This window comes from Eretmochelys imbricata, chromosome 4 (assembly GCF_965152235.1).
Source record: "Eretmochelys imbricata isolate rEreImb1 chromosome 4, rEreImb1.hap1, whole genome shotgun sequence".
Taxonomy (NCBI): Eukaryota; Metazoa; Chordata; order Testudines; family Cheloniidae; genus Eretmochelys; species Eretmochelys imbricata.
This window is the reverse complement of record NC_135575.1, coordinates 87,535,214-87,551,859: the sequence shown is the minus strand read 5'-3', so window position 1 is coordinate 87,551,859 and position 16,646 is coordinate 87,535,214. Positions and strand designations below refer to the sequence as shown.

General features: G+C 41.2%; 1 protein-coding gene across 1 annotated transcript in view; it reads right to left on the bottom strand.

The window, feature by feature from the left end:
- Window positions 1-236: 236 nt before the first annotated feature.
- Window positions 237-16,646, bottom strand: part of FGL1 (fibrinogen like 1) — a 64,358-nt gene continuing 47,948 nt past the window's right edge. Inside the window, exons 5-9 of the mRNA XM_077815576.1 lie at window positions 15,076-15,235; window positions 8,421-8,518; window positions 6,372-6,460; window positions 5,208-5,395; window positions 237-973 (exon numbers count right to left, since the gene is read on the bottom strand). Coding sequence (XP_077671702.1) covers window positions 814-973; window positions 5,208-5,395; window positions 6,372-6,460; window positions 8,421-8,518; window positions 15,076-15,235 — 695 coding nt within the window. The 3' untranslated portion in view covers window positions 237-813. The remainder of the gene's footprint in view (window positions 974-5,207; window positions 5,396-6,371; window positions 6,461-8,420; window positions 8,519-15,075; window positions 15,236-16,646) is intronic.

The window sequence follows — 16,646 nt, the reverse complement described above, 5'->3', positions numbered from 1 at the left end:
CAACCAGGATTAATTCCCAGAAACAGTCCATTCTGTGCACTAAACGAGGTGCCTATAACATGATTTTAATGTCATTTTTATGTGTAATATATAGTCACATTGCTTTTTAGGACAATAGAGTGAATCTATTTTGTAATTTTTCCATTAAATCCTATTTATTGTGCATAGATTTCGATATAGATGGTTTCCAAATGAAAAAAAGTCCAAAATAGTGTGGGCCAAGTTGGCACCCCCTCCTGTACCCCATTCTCCAGAAGGCACAGAAGGTACAAATTGCACCTGTGTACCAGCCTAGTCTCTTGTGTCCTAGGAAAGGACAGGTGATTCCCACTGCTGTCGTTCCTCAGAGGTTCTAGCATTGTAGGCTGCTTTGAATTCCACTGGGGATTCCAAAGGAGCCTCACCAGCAGAGGCTACAATAGCACTGCACTCCTCCTTCCTGACCAATACCGCTTGCTTTTGGGGAAGTCCTGGCCCCCCTTGTGCCTGTCAGTCAAGTGGAAGTTTCCCCTGCTTCTAGGGATCTACTGCTAAGTATGCTACATGGGTGAAAGTTGCCATAAACCCTGGGTGAATGTTGACCGGTCTCTTTAGCAATCCCATACAAGTTATTTGTATCTCCAGGCTCAAGGCCAGATTCTATTCTCATTTATACCCATATAACACCACTGATTTTAATGAAGTTATTCCAGATTTATACAGGCATAAATGAGGCAGGGGAGCAGGGCTGGTGGAGGGAGAAATCTGCCCATCTGGCTTAATTTGAATGGATTTGCTAAAAGATTAACTGGATGAATTATATTAACTAGATATTTAAACAACATTGGGTTCAAAGTCTGCTGGTCTGACCTTCATAACAACAGATTTCAGAGAATACCACCACCCATGCCATGTGTACCAAACAATTCCATTGTCTGTCTTTGCTGTATAAGGTCCTTTGTAGTACACACCATTCAGGTTGGAAGAGTGACACCTGGTGGGAAAGAAGGGGAAAACAAAAATAAGACATTCATGTTAATTAAACAAATCTGTTTTGTCTAAAAGCTTCAGGGATTTGTAGTTGTTGCATGAGCCAAAAAAATCACTATGTTGATGACAGTCTAGTTTGACAGCTGCAGGAATCTGTATTCATGGGGCTCAATGCCACTAAACAATAAAGGCTAAATTAGGGCACAATTTCAAGGGTTCTTAGCGGCTCCAAAACAAAAAATCCTTTGTTCCTTGACTCCATTCCTTTAACACCATTAGTTCCCTGACATTCTGCCTGCTAATCTGCTTCATTAGAGAATGTTTCCAGACTTGTTAAGATCATACCTAGCAACAAGGGTATGTGGCAATGAAAACTTTGTGAAAGGAACGTGGCATCGTTCCTCTGTTTGTTGTTTTGGAGCAATTGCTCTAAATCCTGCATTTACTGCTAACAGTTGGAGTTTCACATGCAAAAATAAGAATAATCACCATCAGCTCAGCTATTAAACTACTGATTTCATATTTGTTGGAAAAATATGAAATCTCTCTACAAGTTAAATATAGCCATTCTGGCCATCCTCCAATAGCTGGATCATCTGAGTTGCCATTTCAATTGGCATCCTTCTCTGGCTCTCTAATACATTGCAACAGTATAAGTTACATTTGTAACTGTCAAAGAAATACTTTGCTATGCTATAGCCCCTCTCCCTCATTAATTTTGTTTCCATGAAGAAGAAGGAATGATTGTGATTATATAGACATTTAAACATTTTTTTTGCAGGATATTGTAGTGAATCTGTTTAGCTATAGCTCCAATACTAGATTATAACAACTGTTGGGTTGGTATTTTGTTGTTATTAGTAGCTAGTTGTCACACATTATGATGGATTTTAGAAAGCTGACTTTAGGTAGAATTCAAACAGAAAACAATCTAGAATGAGCTTTAAGGATATAACTATTGGCAAATGTTAGTCTCTCTAGGTATGTTTGCACATGTTTACACTCAACAGTTACAAAGAACTGAAATAGAAGCAATAATAATAAAAGCCATATATTAAAATTCTTATTTAGCTGGTTGTTCGTTGCAAACACTTTTTAAAAATTGAATCATGCCATATACCAGCTGAAAGTTTATGACCTGCAGATATAAAAGGTGGTTTTGATTTTCAAAAGGATAAACTGATGACAGAACTGACATGCTCAATATGTCGTACACTTTCCTTACTGGGTAGGCATTTGTTTACTTTGCACTACTCACTCAAGCACAAACTTCCTCAGCAAAGGCATAGAGGGTAACAGATGGTGACTAGCTACTGGACTTCTTTACTGACTCCTTTACTGCATTTCCTTCTTTTGGAGGAAATGGACACAAGTGGATTTTTTTTGAAAGTACCATGAGCCAAGAATAACAACTCTTAAATTGGTGCTGGGGAGCAAAAAAAGCACAATAACAAAACTACACAAATACTATGTAACAGTCTGGACACTGAAATAACTAGACATGCAGAAGAAACACAACTGGCATATGATTTATTGATTACATATGTTAAGTACTCAGCTCATACAAAATAAAAAGTAATAAAGGTATGCTTTTTTTAAAGTTACACTGCCAAACCTGGCAGGCTCATATACACACCTCAGAAGTAGCCTGTTTCCATTCCTATTGTCTCCTGATCCCTTAATTTTTTTAAGGCAAAAATTGCATTTCAACAGATTTTAAATAGAAAAACAAATTCCTACCCAGCTGGAAGACTTTATATAACCCAATCCAGAGCACTGGTTCTCCCCCAATCCATGATTGCTAATGTGAGCATGACAAATGAGTGCTCTCAGTGCTTTCATTTCACTCTGCCTGCTTGCTTTGTTCTTTTGTGTGGGCAGAATACCGATATTTGCAAGCATTCTGCTGAGTGTTTCAGTGTTCACTTCAGTAGTAAGTGCTTACTCAACAAAATGGCAGAATCATGGAAGTGGGGTAACTTCATTAGCAGCTTTCATCTTTAATCCAGAGCATAGTTGCTACAAGACAGTATTATCACTTTAAGAGAGAGAAAGACCCACAGCTAATAGAAACCTGCACCGCAAGATCTAGCTATCTGTGGTATTTATATGATATGAATCATAATAGTATATTAGATACAAAGAGCTGTCAAATCCTGTCATGCAGCTATTTCCACAAAAGTATAATGCTTTTGCCTGAGCTATCAGACATAATAAGAGATTTGTTTTGAGGAAAATGGACTCAGTTGACTAATAGTCATTGGTGATTCATCATACATGAGAGCTGTGATACGTTATCACAATCCTATGTAATTTTAGGGTTGGAGGTTCATTTAATTGGGAACAGGATCACAACTGATTTTTTTTTTCTATATCTATAATTGTAGCTTTAAGTAGCACTGAAACTCAGTCCACAAGTGGTTTTCCTATGATACTGTACCCAATTCCTTGCACTATCCATTATGTTGATTCTCCTTCCCTAGCATATGCTAAAAGATAAAATTAATTTTGAAACAAACCTATGAGGTGGCTACAGGTAATGAGATCGGCCTAACTTATCTCAGTCCTCTCAAAGAAAGTGGTATTGAATTTTGGGAAGTGAGGGGTTAAAAAGGGAAACAAAGGGTGACACAGAGAGACACACACACATTGGAGCTGATCCTGCCTGGCAATTCTTCCCAAGTGAACTGAGATTGCATTGTGATAATATGCTTCTTTGAACTGCATTTTATAGCTATATATTGCATAATTATATTGCATAATTGCACCTTGCAGCTATATTTATCTTATTATTCAAGTGAACCTATACAGATAGTTGCCCATATATTCAAGGCCAAGGTTATTTATCATTTATGTTCAATCTTCTGCGTCACCTTGCATGCACAAGTATAAGAAATGTTACATTTTAAAAACTTTGACTTCATCATCTTTAAGGAAGTTTCCTTCTCAGAATAATCGCTCTGAGAACAACCACTAATTAAGGGGGTGCATTCCTTTCTTGATGAATGGACAATGAGCTTGAGACCCTGTGAAGTGGGGTGAAAAATGGTTCCCCTAACATTAGGCATCTATTAACTCAACCGCTAGCACTAACTTGTCATAGAGCCTGCACAAATGTCACATCTGGTCTAGCTAAATACTGGGAAAATGCAAGAATGGGAAGCAGTGGTAATGTGTGTTCAAGATGACTTGTTTTAATGAAAGTCAGAGACCTTAAAGAGAAACTGTACATTGGAGATAGAATAGATACAGAATGACAGCAAGTGAGAATTTGGAATGCAAACCCCAGCACATAGTAAATCCCTTCTGTCAGTCCAGTGCAAGCTAGAGATGGTGTGTTACAGGGGTATCAGGCAAGGAGTTCGTTCAAGGGTCAGGCTCAGTCATGTGGGCAAGTGCTAAGGTGTCTGTGATAGGGGTCAATGACAGATTACCCAATTACAATTAATTATACTAATCCAGGGGTGGGCAAACTTTTTGGCCTGAGGGCCACATTGGGGTTCTGAAACTGTATGGAGGGCCGAGTAGGGAAGGCTGTGCCTCCCCAAACAGCCTGGCCCCCATCCCCTATCTGCCCCCTCCCACTTCCTACCCCCTGATTGCCCCCCTCAGAACCCCTGACCCATCCAACACCCCTGCTCTTTGTCCCCTGACCGCCCTCCCGGGACCCTACCCCCTGTCCAACACCCCTGCTCCCTGTCCCCTGACTGTCCCGATCCCGATCCCTATCCACACCCCCACCCCCTGACAGGCCCCTCAGGACTCCTACACCTATCCAACCCCCCCGCTCCCTGTCCCCTGACTGCCCCCACCCAGAACCTCCGCCCCATCCAACCACCCCCTGCTCCCTGTCTCCTGACTGCCTCCAGGGACCCTCTGCCCCTTATCCAGCCACCCCTTCCCGTTCCCGGCCTTTTTACCATGCCGCTCAGAGCAGCAGGACTGGCAGCTGCGCCACCCGTGCTGCCTGTTAGGTGCTTGCAGCCCCGCCGCCCAGAGCGCTGGCACGGCGAGCTGAGGCTGCGGGGGATGGGGGACAGCAGGGGAGGGGCCAGGGATAGCCTTCCTGGCCAGAAGCTCAAGGGCTGGGCAGGATAGTCCAGCGGGCCGGATGAGGCCCACGGGCAGTAGTTTGCCCACCTCTGTGCTAATCCCACCTAATATTATATGTTTCTACATCATATGTAATCAGGAGATATCATAATCACTAGTATTGGTACTCTCATGAAATACCTGACCTGTTAAACCACCAGCCAGCTGTCTCCTCCTCAGCACAGTTCCCTTCATAGTTGTCATTGTCTCTGTCTCGTGTACTAAATTTCATTCCTCGGTGATCAGCCCACCATTTCACTTCAGGGTGAAACCCCCCAGTTAGGGAGTCACCAGCTGTGCCAGAGTATTCACCACAGCTCAGCTGGTATGAGCTCTAATGAAAAATGGAGAGAGAAAAATTAGACTAATCTCTGGGTGTTATTAACAAATATGGGTATTAACTAGGAAATATACACATTCCATTCACTGTTATTTAATATAAACTCAGAAATGGCATGTCATTTAGCTCTTGCCATTTAAACACAGTGTAAAAGGCAACTGGGATGATGCTCAGTAAGACAAAAGAATTTTCAAGAACTTTAAATACGTGTTTAAAAGCAGGCTTTTAGGATTCAATTCTGCAAGGTGCTGAAGGGCTTCTATTAGCCGTTGAATGCTTTTAACTCCTACTGCCTCCAAAACAATTGGATTTTACTTTAGTGGCTGTTTAGGGTACTCAGCACCTACCAGAAGGCATTCAGCATAATTGGGCCATTTGGCCCCAATTCAGCAAGGTACTTAAGTATTGCTTAAATTTAACCATGTATGGTCCTAGTGAATGACTGTAACAGGACTACTCATATGCTTAAAATTAGCCACATAATTAAGTACCTTGCTGAATCAAGGCCTTTGTTAACAAAGAATATTCTCTGTGATTTACCCTTTAACAGAGCTAATTTTGCTTAATAAAAACTTCATCTTATGTTGAACATTTTCATGTCAAAAAATCTTTGTAACCAACATCATTGATAACATCAGCAAAGTTCTATGAAAACTGCCTATTATTTAAAAGGTTGCTGAAGAACCAGAAAACTAATTTAAAATCTTTAAAGACAGGCACAAAGTATGATTGTGTAAAACCAATTTATGAACTTAAACCAATGTATTATTACATAATCCAAAATTCTAAGGTCTTGGTGAGAAAGAAAATGTGTTAATAAGAGATATTAGAAAACCATATATGTATATGAAAGTTGTGGAATCTATAATTATATGGCCTTCCATAATATTTTTTCTGTTGCCTACGGAATCCAAGCTTTCATTTAAAAAATGAATTAACCGATTAACTAAGTTATTCAGTATTTTATTACCTCTTCATCTGTAACTCTGAAGCGTTTATATTGTGCAAAGCGCCTTTCTCCTTCAAAATCAGAGAGATCAATTCTTAGGGTATAGTTTCCTTAACAAAACAACAACAAATATTTATTCATGTTAAATCAACCTCTCTCAGCATTCCTCAGAATAAAGCCATTGTGCTATGTAAAAAGACTAAAATCCTATTTATGTTTCTTCTTTTGCTCCCACAAGCCTTTTTATTTTCATATTTGCATTTACATATTTAAAAAGTTATGGGACAAATTCATATGAATAAAAATCACAGCAATTTCTATAAAACTAATATTGTTCTGGCAACATCTTCTTTAAATTATGCTCCTAAAATTGTTGTAAAACAAGGAATAGCAAGAAATGCTTAAGTGGTGAGGAAGAAAGAAGATAAAGAGGTGTGGGATATACTTCAAGAATACAAATTATAATAGTCACTAACGTCTAGAGACAACCTGTGCCTGCCAGTAGTGTGGGGGAGGGGAACAGAGTGAGGGCAGCCAGCTTCAGCAGTGTTACTGAGCATGCTCAGTACAAGCCAAGCAGCAAATCTGGCAGGGCACGTCTCCCCCCATGCACCCCCCCCATGCATCGCCTCTGCTAAAGCCACATTTTCTCATGAAGGTCTTTAAAGGTGAGCATATAACAGACCACAATGCTTGGAATCAAATTTTAGACATTTAAAATTAATTTTTATTAGTATTTCTCCCTCCACAAAACATATGGGGCTGATCTGTATCAGAAATTGATGGAGTTACACTGGTACAAGTTTTCCAGTGTAAGCCACCCAGCCCTCTCATATTGGTAGGATTTGTGAGTTGCTGATGAAGGTAGGAAAGAGGATCCAGCCATAATCCTGGATTTGCTCTTCCTCAAAATTTGGGGGAATTACCATCCAAATCCAAAATTTGAGGCTTTGGGTCCTCTGTAGATTAGTAAATTAAACAATCAGAGCCAAATCCTCAGAGGGTGTAAACTGACATCTTTCCAATGACTTCAGTGGAGCTGTGCCAAATTTAAGACAATTGAAGATCTGGCCCTGAATGCATAGCATAAATTCTTCTTTCACTTACACCCATTCAACCCCATTGACCTCGATTTCTTATCTGAGGAGAGAGTACGTTCAAAGGCTGATTGAGCAATGAGGGGCATGATGCCATTGTGAACTGTCAGCAGAGTAATTTAGGAAGTCTGCCTTTTAAAGGTTTTGGGAGGAGGAATGAGTACACTAAATTGAATCATAAGATCTAACAAGCAATAATTTAGTCCTGGTCTACACTAGGAAATTATGTCAGTATAACTCACACCTCTGAGTGATGCAGTTAAACCAACCTAACCCTCCTTGTAGCTACCACCTCCCAGAAGGTGGATTACCTATGCTGATGGAAGAACTCCTCCTGTTGGTGTAGGTGGCATCTTCACTGAAGTGCTACAGTGGTGCAGCTGCACCAGTGCAATATTTTAAGTGTAGACAAGCCCTTAGAGGAAGGTATGTTAGGACAATAGGAGATTAACTACCTTTAATTATTAGAAATATGGAGACACTGCTAGCATTCCTAGGAGTAGGAGAAATAAGAAAACACCCAGACCCGCATTGTCAGTCAGATTGTGTCACATATGTGGCCACTACAAGTCCTGACTAAATGGAACCGATGCTGTTCACTGAGTGGGTCAGGACTGTCAGTTAAACTGATGCAGGTCTGCTATGGGGAGGAAGGATCTGAGGGCGTGGGGGATGCTGGCATTATGTACTGCAGAGCATTGCTCTGTAGAGGATCCCTGCACACCATTGACACATTGGTCCAATGAGGGTTTGAATCCTTTATTAGGAACTGAGATCCAGATTCTGATCTAATTTACACTGTTGTAAATTCTAAACAACCCCATTCAAATGAGTGGTGTGACTCAGGATTTACACGAGTGCAAATTGCATCAGAACCTGGTCCTGAAACAAAGTAACAGGCAGAAACAGATGGTGGATTTGCCTGTATTGCAAAGGCCGCTAAGGAAGAAAAATATTTCTGTACAAATCTTACCTTGATTGGTGAGATAGTGAAGATTTTTATTTCCAAGCCAGTATTCACCATTTGTTGAAACAAAATTTCCAAAACCTTGTTCATAGTCAGCCCAGACTCTGAAAATAAAATTGAAACTAATGATTTGGGATAATGAAAGAGGATAATAAGTTTGCTAGGAACTACACCACTGTTTTAATCTCACAGTCTTATATGATATCAAGTCACTAATAAATTACTTTTTGGGGCATGATTCTGACCTCACTTACCTTGGTTTTAAACTAGTGTAAGTCTATTAACTTAACTGGAGTTACTTCTGATTTACACACATGGAAGTGGGAGGTCCTTAGTTTTTTATGCTGGCAGCTGAAACCCAAACTAAAGCTTGGTTTCCAGAAACACAGCCACAATAGCTTTTAAGGTCAGAAGGTATCATTATGACCATTTTGTCTGACTTCCTGCATAACATACTTGCCTAAATTCCAGTAATCATCTCCTAAATGTGTACAATGAAGAGACACTTCCCGGGTGACCACAGAATGAAAGTTTATGTGTAGGAGTGTCACACACAGCATTTTATCAGAAATAATATACCTTCTGTGATTTGACTGAGTAGCTTATGAAACTTCTACAGATCTCGCTGCTACTGTTTTGTAAGCTGTAGCATCACCTTGCTTTTCCCACCCTTGAGCTAGGGGCACGTCTTTTGATAGGCCCTGCCATTTTTGTGTCTCTCTCTGGTGCCTAGATGCTATAGTGAAGGGAGTACTAGAAATGCCAGACAGATCAGATAAAATCGTTGTTTCCTTTGCCTTGCAATGGAACGCAAATCCAATGAGCCCTGACTAAAGTGTCAGGTTCAGGATGGATCAGGTGGAGAACAACCTGACACTCAGGCTCAAGTTGAGTCAGGCAGTCTCTGAGCACAAGCTGCACTGGGGGTTGGTACAGCAGTGGCTGCCTGCCCTGCTCCTGCTGGCCACCGCCACCTCACTGTACTGTGGTGTCAAATTGCCGTGCCTCTTTTTCCACAGCACGCACAGCTCAGGGAGGCAGCTGTGGCCAGCAGGCAGGGCATGTAGCCAGACCCTACAGGAAGGAGCTGCCGGAAACAGATCTGGGGCATGGAGAATGGGGAGGGGGAAGGCCCACCAGCCTGACCTCCAAGGTTGAAGCAGTGGCACTAACACAGGTCTGGGAGGAGTGGCCAGGGAGAGGGGAAAACTGGCCACCCTTTGGGTGTGCAGTGCTTGGCTGGGGCTGGGAGCAGCTGATGGGCTGTGGTGGGAGAGCAGGGCTAGGGGATAATGAGCCCCAATGGCTCCATGGAGAAACAAAGTAAAGAAAATGCATTCTGGGCCAGAGGTTAGACCCTTGCAACCTGACTTGAACCTGACAGCACCAAAATACTAGTGTCAGGTTTGGGTCGGGTATGAAACAACCCAACATGCTTGGGCTGGGTTCAGATTGGCTGTGGTCAAGTCAGGGTTGGGTTGGGCTCTAAAATTAGGCTCGAGCAGCTCTTTATTTTTCCATCTCTAGAGTGGCTCTGACAGACTCTCTGTGACCCTAAGAGCCCCCTTTATGCCAACAGGCAAAGGTCGCACCCAACCCGCTGTTGTCAGAATATTTAGCCAAAGAGTATCTTGTGAGGTATCATGTAAGAACTGGTGATACAGTGGTCCCTAATATTACTGTGTGACGTATGTGCAGTCAGTGTGTAAAGAATTGTGTATATGTGTTGGAAATATATTCCTGAAATATGTTCAGATCAAGCAACCTGAGTAGAGCAGATAAACAGGTTTGCCATAGACAAAGGAACATTGTTTCACCTGTTTACCTTTGTCTCCAATGTAAATTGAGCAAGGAGAGGCCAGAGACAATGGAAGTACATTTACAGGTAAGGGAAGTGAAGTGATTAAGCCAATTGAAAAAGAAAATTGATCAAGGGATGAGGAAGACAGCATGGTGTCCACACATCAGGAGAGGAGAGGAACTTTGTCTGGGTTTGCTTTTCAAAGGTTTCCTGTACTATAAAAAGGAGAGAGAACCCCTTAGTTATCCATCACTTAGGGAAGAAAAGGGACACTATCCTCTGTGTCTGTGCAAGTTTTGTCCCCTGGCCTGAAGGGCTAAATATGTTGGTAAACGGATGTAAGTGAGAACTGCTTAGGCAAAGACTGTAACTTGCTAAAATGAAAAGTTTTAGTGACTAGAATGCGTGTTTTGTTTGTAACCATACCTGTCTTTTTCTCTTGCTTAGTATCACTTAAATCTCTGTACTTTATTAATAAAAACTTATTAATAGTTTTACTATAACCCATCTCATTGCTATTATATTTAAGTGAAGAATGAGTCCTCAGGTAACCTAACAGGCTGGTGTGCACGCTGTCTCTGTGAAAGGGACTGGACACTGCAGAAAGACATCTCTGGGGAACTCAGGAGTTAGGTTTTACTGATTGTTACCTGCAAGGAAGGTTTAGAATGGAAGAGTCTCAAGGAGTTTGCTGGCAAGGCAGACAGACTGGTATGTCAGAGAGCTGACATACAGTTTAACAGTAGCAAAGCTCTCACTTGCTGAGGCAGAGGAGTAACACAGTGGCTTATGTTTCTGAGTGTCCTGAAGAGAGAATCACACTCCCGCTGTGGTCTTGTATAAATCACTTACTGTAATCTCTTTGGGGTTAATACTGATCTCAGTTACTTCACTGTAAAGGCACAGTAATTCAATTTCAGTCAATCAATGAACTAAAACCTTATTTCCCTCCATCTGAAAAATAGAAATAGTATTGCTCACTTTTCGCCTACTTGCAGATGCTCAGCCTCTCAGGATCAACCCACACCACCAACAAGGGTATTGTGAGGACTAGTTATTGTTAATCGATAAAATGTGCTGAGTAGTTTTTAGGTTAAAAGTACAATTCCAGAAGAACACTTTTCCTATTGGTATTTAAAGCATTTTAAAAGGGAAAAAAAGTTAGCGAAATAGAGCAAAGACACAAAATTACTGTAAAAAGAAAAGGAGTACTTGTGGCACCTTAGAGACTAACCAATTTATTTGAGCATAAGCTTTCGTGAGCTACAGCTAGTCTCTGTATTTTCTTTTTGCAAATACAGACTAACACGGCTGTTACTCTGAAACCTGTCAAAATTACTGTAGATATCAACTGACAAAACCAAATACATTGCTAGCTTATGTCACATGAAATGGCAATATATGACTGTGAAAATGTGCTAATAATGAACTTGCCTCAAGATTCACTTGTGTTTCTGTATGTTAAGGTATTGTTTACTGGTGACTGCAGAGATATCTAGCAGTGAGGTTTAAGAGTTTGTAAAAGAGGCTAGCCAAGCATGCGCTATGAAATACATAATGGATAATACAGGGTGTACTCACTACAATTAAAAGAAGTAAACAACGTGTCAGACATTTAAAGATCTTCATTTACTACAGTGTGTTATTACAGACTAGGTCATGAGGCTGCAAAGATTATCAGGAACATATGGTAACAGGGTAGTGCATGTAACATCATTAATGTTAACTGAGTATGAGTTATGTAACAATATTAAAACCATATTGGACTCAGTATTGTCTGGCAGACTGAACACAGGGCTGGGAATCAGGACTTTGAGCTACTGAATTCTAATCTTCCCTTTCCCAGATTGACTTATTGTGTCTCTAACCTCTTTGTACCTCAGTTTTTCCCATTTATAAAATGAGGATAGTAATACTTACTAAAACTAGTTAATATTTTTGTCAAAAAAAAGACAGAAAATGGGGTTTTCAACAAAATAATTTTCCCCCAAGTAGTACCTGCTTTACATAGAAAGTTTAAATTTTTTATAGAACCCTCATGCCTGAAAACCAATTTATAAAATAAAACAAACCACAACAAAACCCAACCCATGCACACAAAATCCACACAAAAAAGTGCTTGAAAACCAAAGAGATTTTGGTTTTCAGCCAAAAATTGAAATATTTCAGCCAAGTACATAAATATTTTGTTTCAGATATGCCACCATGGTGACTCATGAGAGTTGTAGTTCAGTTGCCTCATGTTCCCATTCTCCTCTATATGTTGGGTTCCCGAGAGCAGGCTCCACCTCCCATGATGCACCACAGCCAGGGATTCCCTAATTCACATGGTACATCATGGGAGATGTAGTCCAACCCAGGAGCTTGGGCTTATAGAGGAGAACAGACTCAGGAGGCGCCTGAACTACCACTCCCATGGGACACTGAAATATCATTTCTGAATCAAACTATTTTGGTTTTCAATTTTTTGCTGAAAAGACCAGGTTTTCCACAGAACACTCTCTCCTCCCCAGTTTTCCAACTATTTTTAATATATGCTTACCTGCGTCACAGGTGTTTTTTTAAAGGATTCCCTAGTTTAGTATTTGCACAGAACTCTAAACATGTCAGATACTATTTCAGTGCTTATTAATGACATGAAAATGAACTTAGTTACACACAGTGGGACAGTGGTGCTATGAACATCTGATTTACCACAAATACTGCTGTCAAAGAAAATACCCCAGTGCAGCAAATGACCATTTTTGCTGTGGCCTACTATAGTTAGAATTTAATGTGTCTGTAGTGTTAACTACAAATAATTAGGCCAATGTTACTGATAGTCAGTGGGTGTTCTGATTAGAGAGGATATAGCCAAAATTCATTTGGACATGATAAGTGGGGAAAGGAGCAGCAGCTCATAAATCCAATTTACCTATATTATCCCCTTTCCTAGGTACAGCATCTAGGTACTGACATACCCCCGCATCATCACAGTATCAGAACACCTCAAACATTATTGATTTTTTCCTTGCAACACTGTGAGGTAGGTAGTTGCTATTATCCCCATTTTACAAATGAGGAACAAAATAATTAAGACCCTGATTCAGCAAGGTACTTAAATATGTGCCTCACTTAAAACACAGGAGTAGTCCCAAGGGTTTCAGTGGATTGTTTTTAAAAGATGCTTAAAGTTGGGTTAATTCTTAACTACTTTAATTGGGCCTAAGTAACTTACCCAAGGCCACACATAGGGTATATCTACACTACGAAATTAGGTCGAATTTATAGAAGTCAGTTTTTTAGAAATCGTTTTTATATATTCGAGTGTGTGTGTCCCCACAGAAAATGCTCTAAGTGCATTAAGTGCATTAACTCGGCGGAGTGCTTCCACAGTACCGAGGCAAGCATCGACTTCCGGAGTGTTGCACTGTGGGTAGCTATCCCACAGTTCCCGCAGTCTCCGCTGCCCATTGGAAGTCTGGGTTGAGATCCCAATGCCTGATGGGACTAAAACATTGTCGCGGGTGGTTCTGGGTACATATCATCAGGCCCCCGTTCCCTCCCTCCCTCCATAAAAGAAAGGGCAGACAATCGTTTTGCGCCTTTTTTCTTGAGTTACCTGTGCAGACGCCATACCACGGCAAGCATGGAGCCCACTCAGGTAACCGTCACCGTATGTCTCCTGGGTGCTGGCAGACGTGGTACTGCATTGCTACACAGCAGCAGCAACCCCTTGCCTTATGGCAGCATATGGTACAGTAGGACTGGTAGCCATCATCGTCATGTCCGAGGTCTCCTGGTCGCCTCTCTGAGGTCGATCAGGAGCGCCTGGGCAGACATGGGCGCAGGGACTAAATTTGCAGTGACTTGATCAAGTCATTCTCTTTAGTCCTGCAGTCAATCCTATTGAATCATCTTATGGTGAGCAGGCAGGCGATACGGATTGCTAGCAGTCCTCTTGTACCATCTTCTGCCGGGCAGGCAAGAGATGAGGATGGTATGCAGTCCTTCTGCACCGTCTGCTGCCAGTCAAAGATGTAAAAGATAGATGGAGTGTATCAAAACAAGAAATAGACCAGATTTGTTTTGTACTCATTTGCAACCCCCCCCCCACCCCCCGTCTAGGGGACTCATTCCTCTAGGTCACACTGCAGTCACTCACAGAGAAGATGCAGCGAGGTAAATCTAGCCATGTATCAATCAGAGGCCAGACCAACCTGCTTGTTCCAATAAGAACAATGACTTAGGTGCACCATTTCTTATTGGAACCCTCCGTGAAGTCCTGCCTGAAATACTCCTTGATGTAAAGCCACCCCCTTTGTTGATTTTAACTCCCTGTAAGCCAACCCTGTAAGCCATGTCATCAGTCGCTCCTCCCTGCGTCAGAGCAACGGCAGACAATCGTGCATCTGAGTTGAGAGTGCTGTCCAGAGCAGTCACAATGGAGCACTCTGGGAAAGCTCTTGGAGGCCAATACCGTCGAATTGTGTCCACAGTACCCCAAATTCGACCCGGCAAGGCTGATTTAAGCGCTAATCCACTTGTCAGGCGTGGAGTAAGGAAATCGATTTTAAGAGCCCTTTAATTAAAAAAAAAGGGCTTCATCGTGTGGACGGGTGCAGGTTTACATCGACTTAACTCTGCTAAATTCGACCTAAAGTCCTAGTGTAGACCAGGGCATAGAGTCTGAGGCAAAGTCAGGAATTGAACCAAGAACTTTGGTGTTCCAGTCTGGTGGCTTACGTACAAAATCATCATTCCTCTCTTTTCACCACTGATCGTCCCTTACGGAGATAGCTTTAGAGTTAATGTATAACTTGGTCTCACCTGGTCTCAGATACCTGTGGTTTGTTTGTAACTGCTGGCTCCAACACCTACCTATCAAATTTCTGGCTGCCATCAGAACGTCTCTGAAAAACAGTCCAGCCTCCCCCTTCTGACATGTCACAGTAGGCGAGGAATTCACTAGGGCTCTGAAGAGGTTTCATCTTGTAAAATCCACTGCGTTTATGTCCATCGTTGTAGATCTCTGCACAATCTGCTTTCAAAATATCAGTTGAAAACAGATTTTTTTAGGTCCTTTACTTATTACTGAAAACAAGCTTCACAAAGAGGGACCTTCATCAGCATAATCAATGTATGGTAAAAATATAAAAATATAAAACTTGCATATTATCTTTGTGTTTTATCATTTTCATTGATTACCATAATTACATGTTTGTACAGCCTCCTCAAATGTAAAAACACCCACTAACTTCAGTGGGATTTCCACGTACTACAGAATTTTGCTCATTGTAGAATAGCCACAAACAGCAGGACGGAATCATCACTGTTAGGAGAAAAATAATAAACATTGAACCTGGTACACTATTGCACCTTCTAAAGCATGAGTCCAAACTCACATACTCCGGTATGTAAAATGTTCCCATTGTGATTTGATACTATTTTGCTCTCACTTTGAATTGGTATAAGTGACTGACTAAGGTTCAGAGAATAAGGCCCAACGAATGCACAATAATTCTATAATTCTATAATCTTTTTTTTCCTCCTAGGAGTTAATTTTTATATGAAAGGAGTTCTTTGTTAATATCTAATCTACTCTCAGACTGTCAGTCACACAGGAAAGACATACAATTTTCAACTCTTTCTGTTTTTCCTGGCAAAGATAGAGGTGATTAACTGTAAGATTTACCTCTGAAAACTTGCTAAACATGTTGGCTGGGGTTCTGCCAACATTTTGTTTTTCTAATTGCATTTGTGGGCCAGTTTGGAACATTCTGAACTATTTTCTTTCTCCCTTGTGAAAGCCCCAGTGCGTTTTAGACCAGAAAATAAACAGTTTATACTGAAAACAAAAGACTGTGCCAGGGTTTGAACAGACTATAATAGAGAAAAGTAATGTAAATAAGATCTAAGCCAGTCGATGGGAGGAATGTAAAGAATGTTTCACTAGTTTAGAGTATAGTCTCAAATTTTCAAACACTCATGATTTTCTCAGCAGAGTCCCAAGTCTGCACTGTACTTAAGAATGTGCTTAATCCACTGGTTTCAGAGTAGCAGCCGTGTTAGTCTGTATTCGCAAAAAGAAAAGGAGGACTTGTGGCACCTTAGAGACTAACATTTATTTGAGCATGATGTGCTCAGCTCCTTGAAGATGCCTGTGCATGACTATAGAGATAGGTAAGGGTTCGGGCCCTATGGGGCAAGGACTTTACTGCCTTATTTTTCTGTGAAGTGCCCTGTGAACTGTGGATGCTATACAAATATATAACCACCCCCACCAACAATGATATTACTATTAATAAATACAGCAATCCAGTGGCCTTTTCTCCTGTATAAGGGGCCGTTAGTATTGCAGGAAGGGAGATTCTCCCCCAAAGATTGTGGGGTGAAATCTGGGTTTTAGGGGTTGGCACAGGGAGGAGGACATGCCTTTATTATAAGAAGGC